Below are 24,842 nucleotides of genomic sequence, written 5' to 3' on the forward strand. Positions count from 1 at the left end.
GGCCCCCAGGGTGCCCGGCTTCAGGGTCCGCAGGAGAGAAGGCTGCAAAGGGCGGGGGAGGAGGGCTGGTGCCCAGGCGGTCGAGCCTCAGAGCGCCCGTCAGAGGCCGCCAAGCTCTTGCATCCAACAAATGCTGCCTGAGCACTGGCTGTGTGCCAGGCAGCATCCCGGGCGCTGGGACCCAGGGGACACACGGCCCTGACCAATATGACAAACTCCCTGCCTGCCCTCATGGAGCCGACAGTAAACTAAATAATAAGTAAGATATGGAATATGCTAGATGGTGATAAAGCAGAGAGGAGGAAATGAAGGGCAGGCTGGGGTTGACTACAGCCGAGAAGGCCTCGCTGAGGAGTGAGCTTCAGGAAGGAGCTGGAGGAAGGGGGTGCAGACATGTAACCAGCTTGTGCAAAGCGCCAGGGGAGGGGGACAGCCTGGGAGGGCAGCACCCAAGAGGGATGTGACAGCGGCGAGGACAGAGTCTGCAAAGGCACGGAGGAGTGAAGGCAGCTGGGGCCCTGAGGTAGAACTTAGCAGAGCAGCAGCCGGGTTGGGATCGGCCTTAAATGTCACACTGGGGCTCTGCCCTGTGGGCAGTGGGGAGCCACAGCAGGTTCCAGGGCAGGAGCTCTGGAGTCCACAGGGGCAGGGGGCACTGGATGGCCAAGGCTGCGTCACGGGGCCCGGGCTCCTTCCACCCAGCCTGACTCCAGCCCCTGCCAGAAGACCCCACCCCAACCAGACCGGACACTGATGCTGAGGCAGGGGGTAGGGAGGGTGCACAATTGCCCCCGGGGTGCTGAGGAGCCCTGCCACCCAGGTTCTGGTCTTTCCTGGGGCCCCTCTCCCAGATCCACCAGGGGGGGAAGAGGAGGAAAGCTGCCTTCTAGACCATCCTCAAGGGCAGGGAGAGCACTTACTCCCTGTCAGAGCTCAGACCACAGCTGGTGCTCAGTGAACGTGGAGTAAACGCGTCACAGACAGAATGGCTGAATGCCTCTGCCTAGGTCCCAGGGACTCAGCTCCCTCAGGCTTCCCTGGGGCCAACTTAGACTCCCACCTCCATCCCCCATCCTGGCGGGCTCCGTCTCACCAGGCTACTTGTAATCACTGCACTTGGGATCAGAGAGACCTGGGTCCAAATCCTGTGTGACCTTGGGCAAGCTGCCTCACCTCTCTGAGCCTCCATTTCCTTGTCCCCAAACCTGGGATGACATGAAGAGTCAATGAGAATTGAATGGAGGCGCAGAACCCAGCACGATGCCTGCCAGGCTCAGAGCTGTGATCAACAAGTACAGTCTCACGAGGGATGGGGAACCCCCAAACCTGATGGTCAGGCAGGAGCTTGGCAGGACAGCGAGGTCAGACCACTTTCAGTGCCCTCCTTGCACCGGGCCACACCTGAGAAGAGACCACCCGGTCCAGGAGTGGGGGGGCCTGCCTGGGAGTCATGATTCCCGCCAGGAGAAAGCAGGGATCAGACAGGGCGCTGGGCAGGAAATGGGTGCATCCCAGGTGTGCTCTCGCACCTGCAGGAGTCCTGGAGAAGGAGGGTTTGGGTGCTTTGGAGCTGACTCAGCGCCGAGGGCCCAGGAACGGCCCCTACCTCAGCCTGCCCCTGACCTTCAACCCCAGGCTCAGGCCAGGGGGGGACACCAGCAGCAATCGACCACATCCGGTGAGCGGCCAGTAAGGGAAAAGCCAGCAAATAAAGGCTGCATGGTCCCTTTGAAGACTTCCTGGTTCCGCCCTCCTGGCACCTCTCTACTTTTTGATCCTAATTATTTTTCACATCACGTCCATTACCTACTGTCATTTTACGTTTAAATACAGCAAGTTAGGTGTGTAACTGGCACAAGAGCTACGTGGCCTCGGTTCCAGGGAACTCGCCTTTCAACTTCATAATCACATCCTGGGCTGGGATGCCCGGAACCCGTGGGCGGGGCGGGGGCGGGGAGAAGGGGGTGGGAGGAGGCAAAGACCAAAAACCAAACGGGGCAAAAGGGAGAGAGCAAAGGAACCCAGGATGAAAAGGCAGCCAACAGAAGTGGGAACAGAGGAGTGGGAAGAAAGACAGTAGACAAAGAGATAAAGGAGAGATGGGAGGAGGGAGAGATGGGGAGCACATTTCACATGCTGCCTGCGCTGCTGACACAGCCCCGCAGACGCTAAGCGTGTAAGATGGAAAGGAGCCACGAGGGCTGTGCGCACGCACAGGCCGGGACTGCTGTGTCTAAGGCTGTGCACAGCCTCCTCCCTCCAGATCCAGAGCCGCAGCTTCCTTGGGGACACCCCAGGGTGCAGGCTGCGGGGTGCGGGTGGGGAGGCCACTGGCCCTCTTATGGGTCCCCCCTCACCCCCCATCACCTGATCCTTCCCCCACCCCGGAAAACTGGAAGTTTCTTCCCCCCAAGCCTGAGAGGTGCAGTGCATTTCGGCCCCAGGACTCAAGTTGGGGGCTGCCCAGGGGAGCAGGGAGGGTGCAGGCTCACCCTAACCCTGGAAACAGACCCGCTTACCTGTTCCAGGCACAGACACCCACTTATCCCTTTGGATCAGACCTGTTTTTCTGAGGTTTTGCACAGGAGCTTGGCTCTGGGCCAGAACCTTCCTAAGCGGACACATTTGAAATGAGACTGGGGCACTTCTCTTGCTCCTCTGAGGTTTTCCAGGTGGCCCTGCTTAGAGACAGGGAACTGGATGAGTTGACTACCTCGAGGGTCACGGACAGAGGCCCTCTGCTGCACTGCACTGTAGCTGAATGGTTGTCATAAGGAGGGCCCACCTTCCAGCATCGTGGGAGACCACTCAGCCTGCAGACTCTGTGCTTAGCACATGGTGGCTCAGGAGGTGAAGTCACTTGCCCAAGGTCACACAGCATAGGGGAGAGCTCGGAAGCAAGCCTGGGTCTCTGGGGGCTCTTTCCCCAGGCCATGGCAGCGCCCTCCCCCAAGTGAGCAGGGTGTCCACCTTTGGAGTTTGGTGGGTCCCAGCCTATCCAGGGGCAGGTGAGGCAAGGAAGCAGCGGCAGTGGCCCGGAACACCTCCGGTGCTGGGGGCGGATCTGATCAGCAAAACAGCTGCTTTCTTTCTGACTGCCTCCTGGGCCAGATGGTCTGGGGCTGCCAGGGCCACTCCAGTCACCTGCCTCACCTCCACTGGCTTTGGCTCAGCAGCACAGAAGAGCCCCCTGCCCCCAGTACAACCCCTGGTGCCGCCCCTACCTGCCTGGACCACAGGGTGGGAGAGATTGAACCATGCAGCCTAGGGTCAAGATCGTGGACTGTGGGGTCCCACAAGGTTGGCTGATGTAACCAACAAGTCACAACCTCTGAGACTCCATTTCCTCAGCCTTAAAGTGGGGTAGTAATAGCAGCTGCCTCCTGGAGTTGTTCATCTATCTGTTCCTGCTGAGAATATTTCCAAGCGCTATGTGCCAGGTGAACAAAACAAAGTCCCAGCCCTCACGGAGCACCCAAGCTGGGTTGGGGGGACGGTACTAGAAATTAACATTTCAGGAGGGGCTTCCCTGGTGGCGCAGTGGTTAAGAATCCGCCTGCCAATGCAGGGGACACGGGTTCGAGCCCTGGTCCGGGAAGATTGCACATGCCGCAGAGCAACAGCCCGTGCGCCACAACTACTGAGCCTGCGCTTTAGAGCCCGCGAGCCACAACTACTGAGCCCAAGTGCCACAACTACTGAAGCCCGCGCGCCTAGAGCCCGTGCTCCACAACAAGAGAAGCCACTGCAATGAGAAGTCTGCGCACCGCAAGGAAGAGTAGCCCCTGCTCACCGCAACGAGAGAAAGCCCGCGCGCAGCAACGAAGACCCAACGCAGCCAAAATAAAAAGTAAAATAAATAAATTTTTAAAAAACCCCAAACATTTCAGGGGGCTTCAGTTACTTGGAGGAAAATACAGCAAGGTGAAGAAGATACGAGGTGTGTGTGCGTGTGGAGTGGGTAAGGTGGTACTATCAGTACAGGGCGGTCTCTCCATACAGACGACATTAAGCGGAAAGTGCTGTTTTCAGGATTAAGTGGGGCCAAACCACATACGGGGCAAGCGCCCAGGCGGTACGGAGCGCTCCATAGCGTGGGTATTTATTCCTGGGGAGCGCTGCCAGGGCTTTCAGCTGACGGTCCACGGCCGGCCCGGGGCGGAGAAAGTCTTCGGACCGACGGAGGGGCGACCGAGGCAGGACGCTAGCGGAGGGGCGGTGGAAGTGACGGATGGTGATGGTGGAGGTGATGGATGATGACGGTGATGGGGAAGGGACAGAGGTGCTTCTCCCCATCCGAGAACCTCCCCCATCTCCGCGCCTGGGGACCGAGTCCCGCTCCCGCCGGTCAGCCAGTCCAAGTCCCAGCCCCCGCCCGGCTCCCCGGCGCTCACTCACCGCGGCCGCCGCGTCTCGAGCCCCGTCCTGCAGCTCGGCGCTGCGACCCCCGCGCAGCCCCGAGCGTCTCCACCGCCCACCCGGGAGCCCGCCCCGCCCCTACCGCCTCCCTCTCAGGGTCCCCCCCCCTCCCCGCGCGTCCCCCACGTGGCCGCGGGAACCAGCGCCCGGGTCACCTCGGCCCTCGCCCACCCAATCGGCGCCCGCGGGGCGGCTCCGCTCGGCCGCGCCGTCCAATCGGCGGCCGCGAGGGGCCCTGGTGCCGCCCCCGCCGTCTCGCACCCCGGCGCTCCGCCTTAAAGGGAGGGAGGGGCAGCTCCTTCCCGCCGAGGGCGCCTCTTCCCGGGTGGGGCACCCGAGTGCCTCGTGCCTCGGGCCTCGCCGAAGGTTCCCTCCTCCTGAAGGGTCTTTCTCTCCCGCCCCCTAGCTAGCTCCTCCTCGTCCTGTCGGCGGCGGCTGCGGCAGCTACTCCTCCGAGAAGCTTCCCTGACAACCAGTGACTCCTCCACCCCCTGAAGAGCCCTCGCCACTCCTGCCCGTCATCCTACTCCTCTTACTAGAGTGCGAGCAGCCTCGGCCAGAAGGGCCTCCATCCCCAGTGCGCAGGACAGCCTGGCCCGCAGGAGGCCTTCAGGGGTTGTCATCTTGATGAGTGAATGAATGCGCGCAGGGCCCGGCCTCTGGGGAACTCGGCCAGTCTCTCCCTTCCTTCCCTCAGCCCCAGCGGGGTGGGGATGTGGCGCATCCCTTTCCTCGCCCTCTTCCCGCCGGCCGTTCTGGGCCTTTCTTGTGAGAGAGTTAACTGAGCCTGCCCAGCCCGCTCGAGAAATCTCGGCACGAACGTTATCACTTATCACTGCACGGGGCCGTGACCATGCCCTTCGGGTTACACGGAAATCCACTGAGATGGGGGGAAACTGGTGAGCAAATCCAGCCCAGGGTGTCAGCCACAGCTTGGAGATGGAGAGCGCTTTTGTTCCCAAAGGGCCCAGAACCTTGTAGGTGCCAAAAAATAAACAGCAAGCCCGATTCAGTCCGGCCTTCGGCGGGTATGACACCTGAATTCTGCAGAGGAAACACCAGCATTGCCACACGGCAGGAAAGCAGGGACACAGGGGCGGCACAGGCTGCACCCCCGCAGGTGGGCACCCTGACAGAGGTAGGCGGGCACAGCAGAGGTCTGCGGGCCTCAGGGGAGTTGGGAAGGAGGAACGTGTGAGCCATGCTGGCCTGCGGGGCATTGCTTTGTCTCCCCAGAGCACCTGGATGCCCTTCCAAGAGGCCGCAGCGAGGTGTAATGCTTCGAGGCTTGGTCCCAAATCTGGGCACTTCCTCTGACTAGGTGTGGGACCTTGGGCAAGCACCTGAATCACTTTAATCCTCCTGCGCCTCATCTGGAAGCGTTACTAACACCTGAATCATAGGGACGTGAGGGTTCCCACGAGTTAGCGTGGGCAAAGTGCTTGGCACAGTGCCTGACCCACGGTAAGTGAAGTGCTCAGTGGATATTAGCTGCTGTTAGACTTTGCTGTTTTTCTTGAGTTTCTTTTATACATTATTATTTTTCTTTTATACATTATTGAACGGCAAGTGTCTGTTGAGTTCGCATGCCAGGTGCTCTGGAAAACCCTTCACCGAGGCCATGGGACAACCCTGAGCCCATTGATGAGAAGGATCGATTGATTTACAACTTGGTCCTGCTTTCCGAAAATCCCAATTTATGAAACTCAGGGTACACAAAGGATGAAGGGTTAATTCTTACTAGCTTTCCTAAAAAGCATGTAAATTTTAAATAGAGGACTTGCCAATTACTAGACCACAGTCCCCATTTTGATACTCTTCAGAGAAAACAACACAAGCCACAGCAGAATTAACTACTGGCTCTAATGAGTTCCTGAGGCACACAATTCATCCTGATGCCCATAATTTTAAAAATAGCAACAGGAATTTGTTTCAGGTCAAAATGAAAAAAGACCAAGGAATTAAATTCAGATGGTGAAACCGTTAAAACCAGAGGGAGAATTTTGCCTTCTAAATCTTTCTCAGGAGAAAGGGACAGAGGGTGAAGTTCTGAGTGGCAGGCACTGTGCTAGATCCCCGAGACACAGAAATTTACAACAGAACATCACAAAAACCAGACCTGGGAAGATACATGTGTGGAAAATGTATGTGACATTGACTCCTGACTTTGTGACCACCAAGGATCCTCTTCTTATTGGTCTTCACCAATACACTCACTCAGGAATATGATGTTTCAAAACCAAATGGATTTATACATTTGAAGTTCATTTCTTCATTTTTATTTGTGTACCAGAGTAATGTAACCGCCCGAGCTCAGGTTACCACACTCAGTGGACCTAATTCCACCAAAAGCACAGAAACTCTGAGCTTCTACCATGCATGTAGCCTTAGTAAATGTACAATAGATGTACAAGCTCCGAGGTTTGCACCAAGGGAAACAAACTTCAGTGGGAGTCAGCCGTCTCCTGGGTGAGCCAAGCTAGTTCCGCTCAGGGCTGCAGCATGAAACGGCCACCACCGCATCATTATCTGCCCCACATATCTCATCCTACATTCCTGACAGCTCTTGGGAGCCATCAGGTATAGAACCTCAACCACTGGATTAATGACTCACTTTTGCTGGAAGACCAGAGAAATCATCTCTATTAAGCAGGGGAAGGAATGACAAGGCAAGCTAGGGTGGTGGGGTCGTGATCCCTGAACAGGTGAGGGCGCATGGCCCTGTCATGGCATTTCCTGATGAGTCAGTGACAGTGACTAAACCATACAGGTGTGATCTTGCTATCACAATCTTCCCTTTTCACTAGAAACCCCAGCATCTGGTACTGGAGTTGCCAGCTGATGAATGTGAGTGGGAAGTAACATCACATCCTTTCCAAGCCCGTCTGCAACAAGAGGACTGAAACTGGAGCTAAGATGGTGAGCTTGGAACAGGCCTCAGCACAGCATCCCATACGCATCTGGCTTTTACAGTGCACGTTTCCATGTTTCCTCAGCAATACCTTCCCATGTTGGTAGCTACTTTCAACCTTGAGCACCATGCTTTCCTTCCCTCGGGTGTGTCCTAATGGCTATCCCTGCAACTTACCCTCCTCCCCCCAACATCTTACACACCCCCTCATGTAAGTGACCTAGAACAGATTTTTTTTTTTTTTAATTCTAAGATATGCTATGGGCTGAATTGTGTCTTTTCTCCCCAAATTAATATGTTGGAGTCCTAACACCTAGTACCTCAGAGCATGACTATATTTAGAGATAGGGTCTGTAAAGAGGTAATTACATTAAAATGAGGTTATTAGGGTGGGCACTGATCCTATATGACTGGTATGCTTATAAGAGGAAATTTGGACACAGACACACACAGAAGGAAGATGACGTGCCTGCAGGGAGAAGACAGCCAACCACAAGCCAAGGAGAGAGGCAGGGAGCAGATCCTTCCCTCCGCCCTCGGAAGGCGCTAACCCTGCTGACACCTTGATCTTGGATTTCTAGACTCCAGAACTGAGAAAATAAATTGCTGTTGTTCAAGCGCCCTGGTCTGTGGTATTTGTTATGGGCCAAGGAGACTAATACAGTGATTAAAATAAGATTCCTTTTCATTCATTCACAAAGCAGACTAGACCACAACATTCTATGGCCAGATCCTCTCTCTTTCTGGTGTCTTCTGGGTGGCAGGAAGTGTGGAGGTTACAGGATCAGAGAAATGTTATCTAATCTAGTTCAACTCTCTCTCGTTTCCAGTTGAGAACCAGAAGGTTCTGTGGCTTGCCTGAAGTTGCAGTCTTAGTTCCAAAGGGGTACAGAATGCAGGCACCTCCACCCACCCTCTCAGTCACGGTTAGGGCAGTGCTTCCAGTGGTTTTGGAGAAGAGGGAACGGGCACTCCCTGGGTATCACCTGGTAGAGCCTCAGTGCCGCCGCTGCTTTATTTCTAGGAAATCTTGTTTTATCTTAGTGACTATTGTGGACTTTGGACTTCCTTCTACTTCTTTTGATATTAACATAAAGCACTGCCCCCATACTTTGGAATAAAACGAGTGCCCCAGAAATAGGTATTTAATCTTGTTGCTACCTGTACCCCATTTGAGAAGCAGGGGAACAAGGAATAGTTCCTAGTACTTTTCCAACTGAAAAGTACAGGTTTAAAGAGGACCCCTCCCCAGATACACTCATTAGAGGCTTTGTTGTCAGACAGGAGTCTAGGGATGCATTTCAGAAAGTAAAGAAAGGCAGGTAATATCAAATACTATCCAAAATAACGTCTATGTTGAAAACATAAGCTGGTAGTAATATTTAACGGAGATTTTAAAAAGATTGCACATCGAGTAGCTGCAGTTTCTCTGCAGCCCCGCTCTTCATCCACAGCCAGCTAAGGCCCCAGGTTTGGCCCAGGTGGCAGCCGATGGCTACCTAGGCCTCTGGTGACCCCAGCCTAGAAGGAACTCACTTCTCTCGTCCACCTGGCTGCTCTTCTCTCCTGCTCCCTGGCATCTGTAACTCAAAGCTGTATATGTTTCTTTTTTCCTGCTCATCTTTTAACAAGTAAGCTCCTAGTGGTTTAAATATCTGCTAACTGGAAAAAAAAAATTCTGTTAACCACTGCCAATTCATCTATGGTCTGTCCCTCTTGTAACTTGTTGCCAGACATCTTCCTACCTGAGCTCTCAGTGTATAAACCCGCTAAGGAAGGTGGGGCAGCAAGGTGATTGGTCGAGTCTGCCACGCCTTGGTTTACGTCTAACTCCACCACTTACTACATGTTTAATTGAGGGGAAATTAGCAAAATTTGCTTCTGAAAATTGGGGATAATTTCACATACTTTTTAAAAAATAAATTTATTTATCTATTTTTATTTTTGGCTGCATTGGGTCTTCGTGCAGGCTTTCTCTAGTTGTGGCAAGCTGGGGCTACTCTTCGTTGCGGTGAGCGGGCTTCTCATTGCGGTGGCTTCTCTTGTTGCGGAGCACGGGCTCTAGGCGCATGGGCTTCAGTAGTTGTGGCACGCGGGCTCAGGAGTTGTGGCTCGCGGGCTCTAGAGCGCAGGCTCAGTAGTTGTGGTGCATGGGCTTAGCTGCTCCGTGGCATGTGGGATCTTCCCGGACCAGGGCTCGAACCCTGTGTCCCCTGCATTGGCAGGCGGATTCTTAACCTCTGCACCACCAGGGAAGTCCAATATCACATACTTTTGAGAATATATTTGTGACGATTTGAGATAGTGTGATTAAAGTGCCTAACAACAGGAAACTACAATGAATGGTAGTTGAAACAACAAAACCGAATTCTTGTGAAATTGGATGTTCTGTCTCATTTAAAAAGTCTTTCCTAAAATTTTAAAATGCCTTAGTAACCTTAGTGAACATGGTTCAGTCTTTCTTTGATACTTGATCATCTCACATTGCCTTTGGATGGCTATTCTAAAAAAACCCCAAGAACTGTGGATTTGAACCCCTTTATTTTACAGATGAGGAAATCAAGGCACAGGGAGATTGTCTTAGCCAAGGTCACATAGCTGGTAAGTGATACAGCCCCCAAAGACCACTGTGCAAGACCACAGCTAAATATGTTATTAGTATGCTGGGCTGAGTCATATACTCTAACCAGGGGTCAATCCCAATTTGGAATTAGTGAAAATGTCTTATTCTACATACCAGCGAATTTAAGTTACAACGTAAGGATTTAGGTTTGACATGAGAAGAATTTCATCAGAGTAAAAGTTCTTAAACAGTAAAATGGACGAGCAAGGATGTTGTGCAACTCTGGGTTTTAGGAAAAGGAATTATCTGTTGGAATTGGGCAAACAAAGCAGACAGAGATGGTAGGAGAGACCGGATGACTAAGGTTTCTTTCAGAATCAAGGGCAAGGATTTCTAATATTCCAGTTCATGATTACTAAGCCGGTATTATTACAAAAAATTCAGTTGTCAGACAATCCCCATTCTGGAATTTCTCTTGGTAGGCCTCATGGAATGCAAGTTTACAGTCTATAAAGGGTAAGAGCACTGCTCACTTAGCAACACAAAAGTTCTGATAGAAGCTGTGACCCCTGGAGGGAAAGTGCTCACAACTATCAGCATCCTGTGAACTCAAAGAATTTGCCTGGAATAAGTAAATTGTGAGGAAACCATAAAGTGTCCCATGGCTAGGATTTGAGAGTGATCAAGTGCCTGCATAGTGTCCTAAAAGAAAAACAAACAAAAGACTACCTTAGGGCAGCCTAGCTAACATTTTCCAGTAATCCAAGATCTAATTTTAATAGTTCTTACCAAACTTCTTAAGACAAAAGTCACACTGACTCCTAATTAGCAAATTTAATAATTTAATCTCATTTCCAAATCCTCTGCACTCTTAAATCCTTTCTTTTCCATGAATAGAACATAGCGTCATTGTGCTGTAAGATAAAGGGAGAATTCAGAAGCTTGAAAAATTGTCAAGGGGAGACAATGGAGCAGAGCAGCTAGAGATGGCTCTGCATTCAGAGTGCCTGGGTTTAATTCTGTCTTTGCCACCTACTGTGTCCTGAGGCAAGTTTCTCAGCCTCACTCTGTGCCTGAGTTTTCCCTTCTGTAAAATGGGAATAATAAACAATGACCATTTCATAGGGTTGCTAGGGTTAAACAAGGTTGATATATGTACAGAGCCTGTCACATAAAAAAAATTCATTTAGTGTTAGCTATTATTGTCACTATTATTATTTAAATAATAAGTCAAAATAATAACTACGCTTTGTCAAACATATTCAAGGCCCCCTAGAGAAAGAACTCTCCTCTAATAAAGATTTAAAAGCAAATGGTGTAAATTCTACATTTACATACAATATCAAGAGTTGCAGTGTGTGTGTGTGTGTGTGTGTGTGTGTGTGTGTGTCTGTGTGTCTGTGTGTGTGTGTCTGAGCTGAGGGCATGTGGGATCTTAGTTCCCAGACCAGGGATCGAACCTGCGCCCTTGTAGTGGAAACGCGGAGTCTTAACGACTGGACCGCCAGGGAAGTCCCACGAGTTGCAATTTTTTGAGGAAAACAGCTTGGGAAGGTACCTTTAGAAATCTCCTTTGACATACCTGTTGTTGACAAAACAAATTAGAAGCAGTTAAAACTAAGCTAATAGATTTAAATAAAGGTAGAAAATTACTCCAACAGAAAAAAAAAGCCTTCAAAGTTAAGAATCTTGTGGAAATGATAGAATACAGTAATAAAGATGGTAGAGATTAGTTTCTTAAAAAAGGAAAACTCAATGCAGCTGAGGGATGCCGTTTAGCATCTCTCCTGGCTTCCAAGCACGTGTTCATCAAGGAGTTCCTAAGCCAAGAGCTTCAACAGTTCTAGCTCTTCAGCTTCAGCTCTGCAGAACTGAGTGACCATCTGTTCTACCACAAAAATGCAAAAGCAACTCTACACGCTGGAAAGTAATGTCGTCAGAACCTCTGACTGACAGGGGGAAACAGTTTAATAATGGTCTTTATCCAATTAAGAATAGAATTTCTCTTCATGGATAAGATTAGAACTTTTGCTTAACCCAAAGAATTGTGATTTATCAGGTTCCAAAGATGAGAAACTTCAATTATAATCCTAAATTTTTGGATTAAGGTTTCTTTTAATTGGCTAAGTACAGCAGTTCACGTGTAAGGCCGGCTTAACCTCTTTCTCCTGACAGATCAGGATGGCAAGGGTATCTCGGCCTGAGCAAGAATAACTTCTTAGGTTCTTTAAAGTAGGTATAAGGGGACTTCCCTGGTGGCACAGTGGTTAAGAACCTGCCTGCCAATGCAGGGGACAAGGGTTCGATCCCTGGTCCGGGAAGATCCCACATGCTGCGGAGCAACTAAGCCTGTGCACCACAACTACTGAGCCTGTGCTCTAGAGCCCGTGAGCCACAACTACTGAGCCCACATGCCACAACTACTGAAGCCCGTGCGCCTAGAGCCCGTGCTCCGCAACGAGAAGCCACTGCAGTGAGAAGCCTGCGCAACACAATGAAGAGTAGCCCCTGCTCACCACAACTAGAGAAAGCCCGTGCACAGCGACGAAGACCCAAAGCAGCCAAAAATAAATTAAAAAAAAAAAAATTAAAAAATAAATAAAGTAGGTGTAAGGATAGGTTAGCAAGCCTATCCTGGGGCTGACAAAATTTTATAAAAGAGCAACGATGGAAAAAACATCAAAGGTATTGGTATATTACCTAGCTCTTGTTTCCAAGTAATTTTCCTGTTATAGGCAATAGACATGACTGGACCAGGCCTCCTGTAGTTAAATCTGTGTGGATGGTTAGGATAGATTTCTACCTGTGTTGAATGCTTTTGTCACGTTACTAAGGAGACTCCACCCTTCCTGCAATGGTATATCATTTGAGCTTTAAGAAGCCAACAATCTCTCTCCCAGCACTTTGTGAGATTCATTTATCAAAGGCAGTTTGTAGGTGGTTTAAGGACATATGAAACACTGTAGCTGAGTTCACTAAAAGCCACTAACAGAGAGTACTGAAGCCACTGATCCACACGAAGAATTGCTGGGTTATCTCTTGGGTTTGCTGTTTTCCTTTATGTAACATGGAAGTAAAAACTGTGTTCTGCTCCTTGAGAATGGCTGGAAGGGAAAAAACCCAAACAACTTTTTGTGTCAACGTCAGGAAGGTGCATGTCTTTGACAGCTGGGGATTTTCCCTGGAAGAGTGCAATGGCCCTCTTGTCTTTTCCCATGCTGAAAGCAAGGACAGTTTTGTCCTTACCTGAATTCTGTGAATTTAACAGAGTGTCAGGGTAGGAAGGGACCTTAAATGATCTAAGTGTCTCACTCTATGGTAGAGTACCTGATATACAACATAGCCACCAGGTGACTGTTCAGGCCTTCTTTTTAAAATAAAACAGTATCATAAAACACAGAAACCAACCAAAATCCTGCCACTTTTGATTCCATAAGAGTATTCTTAGCACAGGTTCCTAACAACTGTACTATTAAGAATTACTACCTGCTAAATAGCATAACAGAAATTTAGAATTACTTTCTAGAATTAGGTCTCTAGGGTTTATCAACTCTTTTGCAGTGCTGTATTTTTCTAGTCCAAGGACATATGTAGACATTAAACATGAAAAACTGGAATTTATGATCTTGAAAACAAGGACCTTAATACAAAATGATTTTTAAAAATCTCTTATGCATTAAATAATCAGGTTCAATGTAGTTAGAAACATTTACCATCCATATAAAAATTCAAAAAGCAAATAAACTGGAGCTTGTATTTAAACAGAAAATGGATGGTGGCTAGTGCAAGGAGTGGAAAAGACTCAAAGTAAGTGTAACACTTATGGCTACTTCAGAGGATATACTGGAAACTTTTAAATGTAAGCTACAGTTCAGCAGCTTTTAAAATTTCATGTTTATTCATATTTTTCAAAATATATGTACATAAAAAAAGGAAGATTTACAACAGGAAAGATTGCCTTACATGCAACACAAATTCCAATAAACTCATGATGGGATCACACGTGATTATGGATCTAATTCAAGCCAATCTTCTCAAGTCCAATTCCCAGCCACACTTTAGGCTGCAGATGGGATCCCAGGAGACAATGCAAATGGAATGAATTAAACAAACATCTTTCGCCTCTGGCAGCACTCAAGGGGCCAGAAGATGTACACCAAAAAGTTTAAGACAATTAAAATGTCAAGTGCCACAGGGAAGATAAATGATAACCAGAAATCAATATTTCTTAGAAAGCTAGTGCTATTTAACACAACTTCACAATACTAAAACAAATACAAATAAGAAAGGGTTAGGTAGTCGGCCTTCATTTGTTTTTTCTTTTCTCTTTTTAAATAACTCAAAAAGGAAGCCACTTGCTTGTTATCAAAAGTGCTATGGAAAGAAAGAAGGGGAAAAAACCCACAGTTTATTTTAGCAAATTGTATGTTTTTCCACTTAACATTTCTACATTAGCAATGGTGTAACTCTCCAATAAAAAAGGCAAAGAGGAAGTGACAACTCATGCTCCAAATATTAAAAAATATATTTAAATATTTGATCAAGAAGATTTTATATGTTTTGATTTTTGGTAACACAGGTGACACCAGAAATCACAAATTCAGTATGTTCCTGTATTTCCCCTTTAGTCAAAAACCAAGTGGTGGAGAGATCTTGTGCTTGCTATTGAGGGAATGCAATGCCCAGGGGCCAATGAAAAATACCTAGAAATTGATCAATGTGAAAAGTGGCCCAAAGGAGTCGTGCATCTTCAGAATTGAATGAGATCATAATGTTTTTGGCCTATTCCCAAAGCTAAGACATCTCTGTGTTTACAGTTGGAGAGAAAGGGCTAGTGGAGTGGTTTTATAAATAAGATTAGTTATTATAGCTATAACTGAAGTCTCCAGGCAGGAGGCTTCATGATTCAGCCAGTGCTATACTGCCTCCTTTTCACTTCCAGCACCTGACTAGCATCCCATTCTTGATGCTTTCTAACAAATATAAAAATCTTCGCAACTGTTTAGATAAAACTGGAAGAAAAAAAAAAAAAAAAAAAAAGCCAAAGCTGACCATAAAAAAAGAAAGAGGATTGGGGTGGGGGGAGAAAAAAGGACAAGTATAGATTATACAGTTCAGGGAAGTCCAGAATTATCGCAGAAATTAAAATGACTGGGAGGGAGGGTGCGGGGGGAGGGGCAGGCACCAAGAAGAGCACCTAAAGCTAACAAATGGCTAAACTGGTTTATTTATATTCCCTCCCCATAACGTTCATAGGGGAGGAAAAAAATGTAATTTTAAAAGCATCAAACTAAAACAAATGCACACTGACCTTAGAAAATAAGATTTTGAGTTTCATCATGATACCCTTTTTTCATATAAAATTTACTTTTTTGCTTTGAAAGATTTCTTCATGGTGGATTTGCCCTTGCCAGGCAATTTCACTTCCTTTCTCACACTGGCTGCAGGCTTCTTTGAAGAGCTACCACTAGGTTTTTTGATGACTGGGGGTGAGGGTCTGGCTTTCTTGGCAGGAGTTTTGGCCTTAGGAGGGGCTTTCTTGGGCAGGGGCCTAGCTTTCCCTCGCTGGGCAGCTGGGACTTTAGGTGCAGGCTTGGACCCTCTCTGCTTCATGGATGCAGCCTTCCCTGGCGACTTGGCTGGGGTTTTCTTCTGCAACCTGTGAGAACCAAAGAGCAAAGGCAATTACTTAGTACTTGAGAGATTCACTTCACCAGGATGACCAGATACTTTGCCAAAAAAGAAACAGCACAGGTAGAAGTCACCTAGGCTAAGAAGAGGAATGTGGGTTGTTACTTTTTACTTAAAGGCTTTACTAAAATTGTATAAAAACTCAACCAATTCCTGAAGTCTACACATAATTCCATGTTTTTCCTAGAAAAATATGGAATACTTTTTCTTCAAATAACCAAACTATGGATATACATACACACACACACACACACACACACACAGGTTTGACCAAAGAGTAATTACATATTCACAGTGTTTCACAAGTTTAGAGCCTCTAAATGCTCAAGAACAAGACAAATTCAAATGATACACAAAGAATCTGAGAAGGATCCTGAACTGTTCAAACACTTTCCACAGCCTCTCCTAGTGCTGTCATTTTCAGCTCTGAGAAGCGTTTTCCACACGTCCCCACCTTCTCTTAGGTGGTGGCTCTTCATCCTCAGAGTCCTCCTCTGATGACTCATCTTCATCTTCATCCTCATCTTTAGAATCATCTGGCTCTTTCTTTGGAAACAGAACTCCTGGGCTAGTAAGAAAAAAAAAAGGTAAAGAGAAGTCCCATCAGGACAAGGAAAAGAATGTGAACCTAGATATGCTCTTCCCTGGACATGACCCACTTCCTCCCACCCTCCCCAATTATGTCAAGTTAGGTTACAAATGTCAGGTACAATTTAACCTATTTTGAACAAACATATGAAGTTATGACAAATCTATAAAAGTCCCAGACCATACCTCATTCCCTTCCTCTCTCCATTTAATAAAACTGATACTTCCATCATTTATTTAGTAAACAATTATTTAAGCGCCTGACATGTGTTTGGCACTGTTATCAGCCATTGAATATATAGCAGTGAATGGTCTATACAGCGGTGAACAGCCTACACAGCAGTATATATTTTTTGCCTTTATGATACTGGCAAAAGACCTCAAAAAGTGTCATAAAGCCTGAATCTCTTCAAAGTTTTTGAGAAATTCAGCAAGGATATTCTAAATTTTCTTTGTCCTTAATGGTAGAAAACTTGATCCCACTGATTAATAAGTCCTTAAATAATAACACTGTACGTGTATGATTTTAAGAATATTTAAACATTTGAAAAACTCAAATAATATACATTCAATCAAGTAACACTTATGTTTATGCACAAAGAACCATATAAGAAAGCTACACTATACTGCTGAAATAGGTTTTAGTGGTACATGTCATGGCACTTTATTAGACATGAAAGTATAAGAAGGCGAAAGCACGGGTACACAGAAAAATGCTTGGTCCATAGGAGGTGCTCAATACATTTTTTTGGTTAAATGAATAAATAAGATATGTATAAGAGACAAGTTTTCAAATAAATAGCCTTGTCTCTATAGTATGAAGAGGCAGACTAGGATTCTTAGAAGTAGCCAATGCTCTCCCTACTTGGTGCTGGACCATTAAAACATATATAATCCTCTAATAATCTTCCTGTCATTACCATGTACTTCATTCTTTATTAGAAGGAATGAACATCTAAATGACTGGCCAAGGATCTCAAAGAATTCAACGCTTGATTTCAGGAACATGTGCCTAACAATAAGTTCCAGCAGGATAGCCCCAATCCCCCTGTTCTTATATGAAAACCTTCAGCTCTAAAACAATACTGCCTTAAGTAGTCTTTATTTTCAAGTATATTCAGTTCAGTATAACAATAATAAGGGCAAAATAAGTTAAGCCAAACCTTTAATCTGGAGTCAGATTTTAAATTTGCAATGACCACTACTTCACATTATGGGCTAGGTGCTTACCTGGGGTAATAGGGAAAACAGAGCTGGAAGGTGCCACTGAATCCTTTACCAGAGATCTGTTCCATCCACCCATTCTTTTCGCATCTCTGTAGGGTTTTCTTCAGCAAATGCACTGAACAATAAATTCAAAAATGAAGAAAGTACTTATTTATTCAGATTTGATAATTCCCTCAACCACAATCAGTTATACCTCAATTTATTGTCCTGACATGTGCTAAGTGAATCCCTTGTGGTCATAGGGATTTTTAACTAATTCACTAAATTATTATTAAGTGTCCATAAATTTGGAAAGAGTTAATTGTAACGGGAAGAGACTTTACAGACCACTGTGTCAAATTCCTCATTGCACAAAAGTGGAATAGTAGCCAAGGGTGGGTAATGCCTTACCCTACAGTCGCACATAAATGGTTAATAGCCAACTTAAAACTCAATCTCTCATTTCTATTCATTCGAACATCTATTGAGTGCCTATAAGTACTGATAAGCATTTAGAAGGATATCTATAAAGAGAAAACCAATTTCTCAAGAATCAGCAAATAGTAAAAAAACAGTATCATGGCTCCTAAAGGCCTCACCAGTTCTCATCTTTCATATAAAAACACTTAAAAATACATTTTATAGTGATTCAGTGTCCAAATAAATAGCTGCCACAATTATTAGTGACACTGAAAAGGTTAATAACCAAATCCATCTTCTCTTATAACACGTGGTCAAAAGAGAAAACCACAGAATAATCTACAGGGTCAATATGCACAATTAAACACAGTACATATCTAAAGTAAGGAAAGAGAAAAAACAGCCATACAGGGGCTTCCCTGGTGCCGCAGTGGTTAAGAATCCACCTGCCAATGCAGGGGACACAGGTTTGAGTCCTGGTCCGGGAAGATCCCACATGCTGTGGAGCAGCTAAGCCCGTGCACCACAACTACTGAGCCTGCGCTCTAGAGTCCGCGAGCCACAACTACTGAGCGTGCACGCCACAACTACTGAAGCCTGCGTGCTTAGAGCCCGTGCTCCGCAACAAGAGAAGCCACCGCAATGAGAAGCCCACGCACCGCAATCATGAGTAGACCCTGCTCGCTGCAACTAGAGAAAGCCTGCGTGCAGCAACGAAGACCCAATGCAGCCAAAAATAAATAAATAAATAAATAAATTTATTAAAAAAAAAAAGACTTCAAAATTAGCTTCTCATTTAAAACAATATATTCTAGTATGCATTTTCTGTTACTTAATTTTCATATTCCTCACCCTACACCATTGTGCCTACTCTCATAGTTCACTGAGAAAATATACACTCTCACTAATCTATATGTGATAATGCTGCTAAGGCAAGGTTTCTAATCTCAAATCACCACCTGAAAGGGTAAATATACTTTACTGAAAAAAAGTATTTTCTGTTTAAGGCTTAAGTCAATAAGAAATAACCTAAGTGGTAAGTATTTTAAAACAATGGCTTGGTTTCAGGGTGATATTAGATGTTCTGGTAAACATTCAGAAGTCGGTGAAAAGATACTATACTTGAGAGGTGTTTCGAACCTAGAAATTTGTCTCTATTATAATAAAAATAAATATCAGAAAAATCTTTATAGCAAAGTAAAATCAAATTCTGATCCTCAGCAGACACTGTAAATCAAGGATAAGTCTTGATTATTTTTTTGTAAATAATAAATAAGTTTGTAAAGTTGTTCCCTCTTGGTTTTCAGTCAGTAGTTAGTGCTTTATCATTAACAGCATGATCTCTAGGGATCCTTTCACAAGACAATCCCCTGGATCCCCGTTAAATGTGCTCAACTCTGAGTCTTACTTTGATAGTTAGAATTGGTCCCTGGGTGGTTCTCCAGGACATACTTCTTCAGAGCAGTGGTGGAGCAGGTCTTCGGCTCATTCATGGCAGCAATCGCAGACAAGATTGCATATTCCATCAGGCTTCCACCAAGCAGGGGTTTCTCCCCTGATTTCTTCAGCTGTTTTCCAAGGAGGAAGAGAAAAGCATCAAGACAACACTCTCCCAAAGCAGGTCAAGACAAGACTCCTCTGCACCAGGTGGGTCGGAGTTCCTGCATTAGCACAGATATGTTTTACAATAAATTGTCAGGTTAGGGACTTTCTCTTCCCACTCTTCAGGTATTCAACCTAACTGAGGAGTCCCAACCCTCCTAGGGATATTTCCTCCTTCTATCCACCCCTCCATCCAACTGAAGATAGCAAAAGCCAACCTAACCCAAAGAGAGTGACAGCTCTACTCCAATAAGAAGGTTAACTTGTTATGACCACAATAAATTAACACTTTTGAGAATACTTCCTTTTTTCTGAATCTGAAAAATGGAGTATTTATAAAAATAATAAATAGCCTTTTTAATCCTGTAAGGAAAACAGCAAAGGAAAAGTTTGATAAATATTTAGGGTATCATACAAAAGAAAATTATATAGCATACTTCAAGGACAAAAGGCTGGGGAACAAAGGTTAGCACCAATAAGCCAAAAGGTTAAAGGACAAACTGAGGTATGGTCTACAATACTGACTCTCAAAAGAAAGGTCCACAAACCCCCTGGGGTTCCTGAGATCCCTTCAGAGGATCTGCAAGGTTAAAACTATTTTCATAATACTAAGATGTGATTTGCTTTTTTCACTGTGATGACATTTGCACTAATGGTGGAAAAACAATGATGGGTAAAACCGCTGCTACCTTACTACAAATCAAGGTGGAGGCACAGAAATGTACCAGTAGTTACTGCATTCTTTACTGCTATACGCTTATGGTTAAAAGAAAAAAAAAACCAAAAAAACCCAGTTTCACTTAGGAATGTCCTTGATATAAAAATGATTTTATTAAATCTCAACTCCAATGCATGTCTTTTTGATACTTTGATGGGGCAAAGTGGGAAGAATTTATAAAGCATGTCAGCTGCATCTGGAGGGATGGTGGTAGTCTCAAGGAAAAGCACCTAGTGATTGAGTTGTGAGCTGAATTAGCTGCATTTTTCATGGAATATCCTTTTTATTTGAAGGAACAATTAACAGATAAACTATGGTTAATCAGACTTGGGTATCTGGTAGACATTTTCTTGAAAATGAATTAAGTGAGCCCGTCATATCAAGGAAAACAACTAAGAGTATTTGTTGCCAATGATAAGTTCAACTTTTCAAGAGAAAATTTAGATTGTGGAAAACTTGTATCTACCATCATGAGCACAATAATTTACCAATACTTAAACTGCATAATTCAATGAACTACTATTCTTCAAATGACCAAGTGATAAAATCATGGTTAAAAGATACACTCAAAGTTCAAGACAGAGCAAAGGATTTTAAGGTAAGAGTACAAGGAGTTCACTGATACGGTTTCAGGTTCCACATGGCACCTTTAACGTATTTTAATACCACAAAATCAATTAATGTAATATCATATTAACAGAATAAAGGACAAAAGCCATATGATCATCTCAAGAGTTTTAGAAAAAGCATTTGACAAATCCAACGGCCCTTCGTAATAAACTTCCAACAAACTAGTAACAGAAGAGAACTTTCTCAATCTGATAATAGGCATCTATGAAAAACCCACAGCTTTAATGGTGAAAGAATGAATGTTTTCCCTTTAAGATGGGTAAAAAGACAAAGACATCTACTCTCATCACTGTACTGGAGGTTCTATCCAGTGCAATCAGGCATGGAGGACAAAAAAAAAAAAAAAGACATCCAGACTGGAAAGGAAGAAGTAAAATGGTCTATTTGCAGATGACATTATCCTGTATGTAGAAAATCCTAGGGAATCCACCCCAAAATCCCAAGGAACCCACAAAAAAACTCTAGAACTGGGCTTCCTTGGTGGCACAGTGGTTAAGAATCTGCCTGCTAATGCAGGGGACATGGGTTCGAGCCCTGGTCCAGGAGGATCCCACATGCCGCGAAGCAACTAAGCCCATGCACCACAACTACTGAAGCCCGTGTGCCTAGAGCCCGTGCTCCACAACAAGAGAAGCCACCCCAATGAGAAGCCCGTGCACCACAATGAGGAGTAGCCCCCGCTCACCATAACTAGAGAAAGCCCGCATGCAACGAAGACCCAAAGCAGTCAAAAATAAAATAAAAGTTAAAAAAAAAATTTATAGAAAAAAACACTCTAGAGCTAGTAAATGAGTTCAGCAAGTCGCAGGATACAAGATCAAAAGACAAACCAACTGTGTATTTCTATAGGCTAGCAATGAGCAATCTGAAAATGAAAATAAGAAAATTCCATTCACAATAGCATGGAAAAAGAGTAAAATATTTAGGAATAAATTTAACAAAAGAAATATAAGACCTGTACACTGAAAACTACAAAACACTGCTGAGAGAAGTTAAAGATCTAAATAAATGAAGAGACAGTGAATGTCCATGGATTGGAAGACTCAACATTGTAAAGACAGTGATTCTTCCCAAATTGATCTATAGGTTCAATGCAATCTCTACCAAAATCCTAGCTGGATTTTTTGTGAAACCTGACAAGTGAATCCTAAAATTCATATGGAAATGCACAAGATCCAGAATAGTCAAAATAATTTTGAAAAAGTTGAGGACTTATATTTCCCAACTTCAAAACTTACTACAAAGCTACAGTCATCAAGACAGCATGATCGTGGCATGAGGATTCACATACAGATCAATGGAACAGAACTGAATCCAGAAATAAACCCTTACACTCATGGTCAATTAAGTTTTGATAAAGGTACCAAGGCAATTCAGTGAGGAAGGGACAGTCTTTTCAATAAATGGTTTTGGGACAATTGGATGTCCACGTGCAAAAACACGAATTTATAACCCCTACCTCACACCATAAACAAAACTTAACTCAAAATGGATCACAGACCTAAACGTAAGAGCTAAAGCTATAAAACTCTTAAAAGAAAAATAGGAGTAAATCTTCCTGATCTTAAGCTAGACAATAATTTATTAGATATGTCACCAATAATACAAGCAATTAAAAAAAAATGATAAACTGGACTTCATCAAAATTAAACACTTGTGCTTCAAAAGGCACCATTAAGAAAGTGAAAGCATGGGTTTAGGAGAAAATATTTGCAAACTGTGTATCTGATGAGGAACTTGTATCTAGTTATATAACTCATAACTCAATAATAAGACAAATAGCTCAATTTTAAAAATAGACCAAGGATTTGAATAGACATTTACCAAAGAAGATAAATAAATGTCCATTAAGCATATGAAAAAATGGTCAACATCAGTAGTCTTAGGGGAATGCCAACCAAAACCATGAGACACCACTTTGTATTCACAAGTATGGCTATAATTTAAAAAAGACAATACATGGGGTGGCAAAGATAAGGAGAAACTGGAACCCTTATACATACATTGCTGGTGGGAATGCAAAATGATGCAGCCACTTTGGCAGTTTCTTAAAACAAATTTACCATATAGTCCAGGCAGTCCACACTCCTACTTATATACCCGAGGGAAATAAAAATGTATATCCACACAAAGGTTTGGACATAAATGTTCATAGGCAACATTAACCATAATAGCTAAAAAGTGGAAATAACTCAACTTGTGAATGGATAAACAAAGTGTGTCAGATCCATACAGTGGAATACTATTTGGCAATAAAAGGAATGAAAGTACTGATTCATGCTGCAACATGGATAAACCTAAAAAAATATGATGCTAAGTGAAGGATGTCAGACACAAAAGACCACATAATGTATGATTTTACCTACATGAAATATGTAAAAAGGCAAATCTATACAGAGAAAAAATAGATCAACAGGTTGGATGGGGATGGGAACAGGGAGTGATGCAAACAGGCCCAAGAGATCTTTTTTGGGTGATGGAAATGCTCTAAAATTGGACGGTGGTGATGGTTATATGACACTGTAAATTTACTAAAAATCACTGAATTATACATTGTAACATAAAATGATTGTATCTTATGGTGTATAAATCATACTTCAATAAAGCTATTACAAAAAACTATCATTTGTTGAGTTTTGGTATACTATCAAAGAACAGTATCAACCTCTATCTGAAAATTATCTTAAAATACTCCACATTTATCTAACTGTACTCCTGTGTGAGCTGGATTTTCTTCACAGATGTAACCCAAAATATATTAAAACAGATACCAGCTGTCTTCTATTAAGCTAGACAGTAAAGCTTTTGTAAAAATGTGATAGATAGTAATCCTCTTCTCATTAAAATTTTTTTTATTTTGGGAAATACAGGGTTTTTTTTGGTCGTGCCACGTGGCATATGCAGAATCTTAGTTCCCTGACCAGGGATCAAACCCGTATCCCCTGCATTGGGAGCAGAGAGCCTTAACCACTGGACCTCCAGGAAAGTCCTATGGGAAATATAATTTTCATAAAAAGTGTTATTTATGTTAAATGCAATGGGTTTATTATTTTTTAAATGAATTAATATTTAAAATTTTCCTCAGTTGTAATTTCAAATATGGTAAATATTGATATGCATAACCCACATAAACAAAAGCTCTTGGGGCCCTCAATACATTTTTGGAGTATAAGGAGGTCCTGAAACCACAACTTTTGAGAACTACTTCTCTACAACCAAGCCTTTTTAGCCTCTAACCTGGAATGTCCCAGAAGCACCTTTGCCAGTTATTTGTTCTAACTGGCCTCTCTCTACTGCTCTCTGCAGAGCATTCTTCAACAGCTGAGGCCTGCAGAGAAAACATAAAATAATAAATATATTAATGAAGGTAAGATTTGAAAAAAACAGAACCAGGGTTATTCTAAAGAACTGAAGTTCTGATTCCTATTAGATGTGTAGTACTTTGTTAAAACAGTAAAGTAATAAATTGTTGGCACCCTTAGTAAGTGGTATTTCTTTTTTCTTCAAGCAAAGAAGCTAAGTCATTACCTGTACATACAGAACCATGAACCATACAGAACCAATTTCCAACTTGCCAGGGCACTCCAAAAGCCTCTTTTTTACCATCAGACTATAATAGCAACCAAACTTTGTAATCAAGCAAAGAATGGATATCTTTAAAGTCCCATCTAATTCTGATATTCTCTGCGGCAAAATTCCTGATTTAAAAAAAAAAATTATTTATTTATTTTTGGCTGTGTTGGGTCTTTGTTTCTGTGCGAAGGCTTTCTCTAGTTGCGGTGAGCGGGGGCCACTCTTCATCGCGGTGCGCAGGCCTCTCACTATCGCGGCCTCTCTTGTTGCGGAGCACAGGCTCCAGACGCGCAGGCTCAGTAGTTGTGGCTCACGGGCCTAGTTGCTCCGCGGCACGTGGGATCTTCCCAGACCAGGGCTTGAACCCGTGTCCCCTGCAGTAGCAGGCAGATTCTCAACCACTGTGCCACCAGGGAAGCCCCTGATTTTTTAAAAGTATATACACATTAACAAAAAATGGAGTTGTTTTTTACAAACCAGTATCTAAAGTCAGCCTAATAAAACACAATTCCCTGAGAAAG

The 24,842-nt window shown here is 44.4% G+C and overlaps 1 protein-coding gene across 9 annotated transcripts in view; it reads right to left on the reverse strand.

Annotated features, from left to right (window-relative positions):
• Positions 1-13,769: 13,769 nt before the first annotated feature.
• HP1BP3 (heterochromatin protein 1 binding protein 3) overlaps positions 13,770-24,842 on the reverse strand; it is a 35,106-nt gene continuing 24,033 nt past the window's right edge. For 8 of the 9 annotated variants that reach the window (XM_059915303.1, XM_059915267.1, XM_059915275.1 and 5 more), the window contains 5 exons: positions 23,986-24,076; positions 19,207-19,366; positions 17,403-17,514; positions 16,039-16,152; positions 13,770-15,552 (listed from right to left, as the gene is read on the reverse strand). In XM_059915303.1, coding sequence (XP_059771286.1) covers positions 15,258-15,552; positions 16,039-16,152; positions 17,403-17,514; positions 19,207-19,366; positions 23,986-24,076 — 772 coding nt within the window. In that variant the 3' untranslated portion in view covers positions 13,770-15,257. The other variant, XM_059915322.1, reaches the window with a different exon arrangement.

This window comes from Balaenoptera ricei, chromosome 1 (assembly GCF_028023285.1).
Source record: "Balaenoptera ricei isolate mBalRic1 chromosome 1, mBalRic1.hap2, whole genome shotgun sequence".
Lineage (NCBI taxonomy): Eukaryota > Metazoa > Chordata > Mammalia > Artiodactyla > Balaenopteridae > Balaenoptera > Balaenoptera ricei.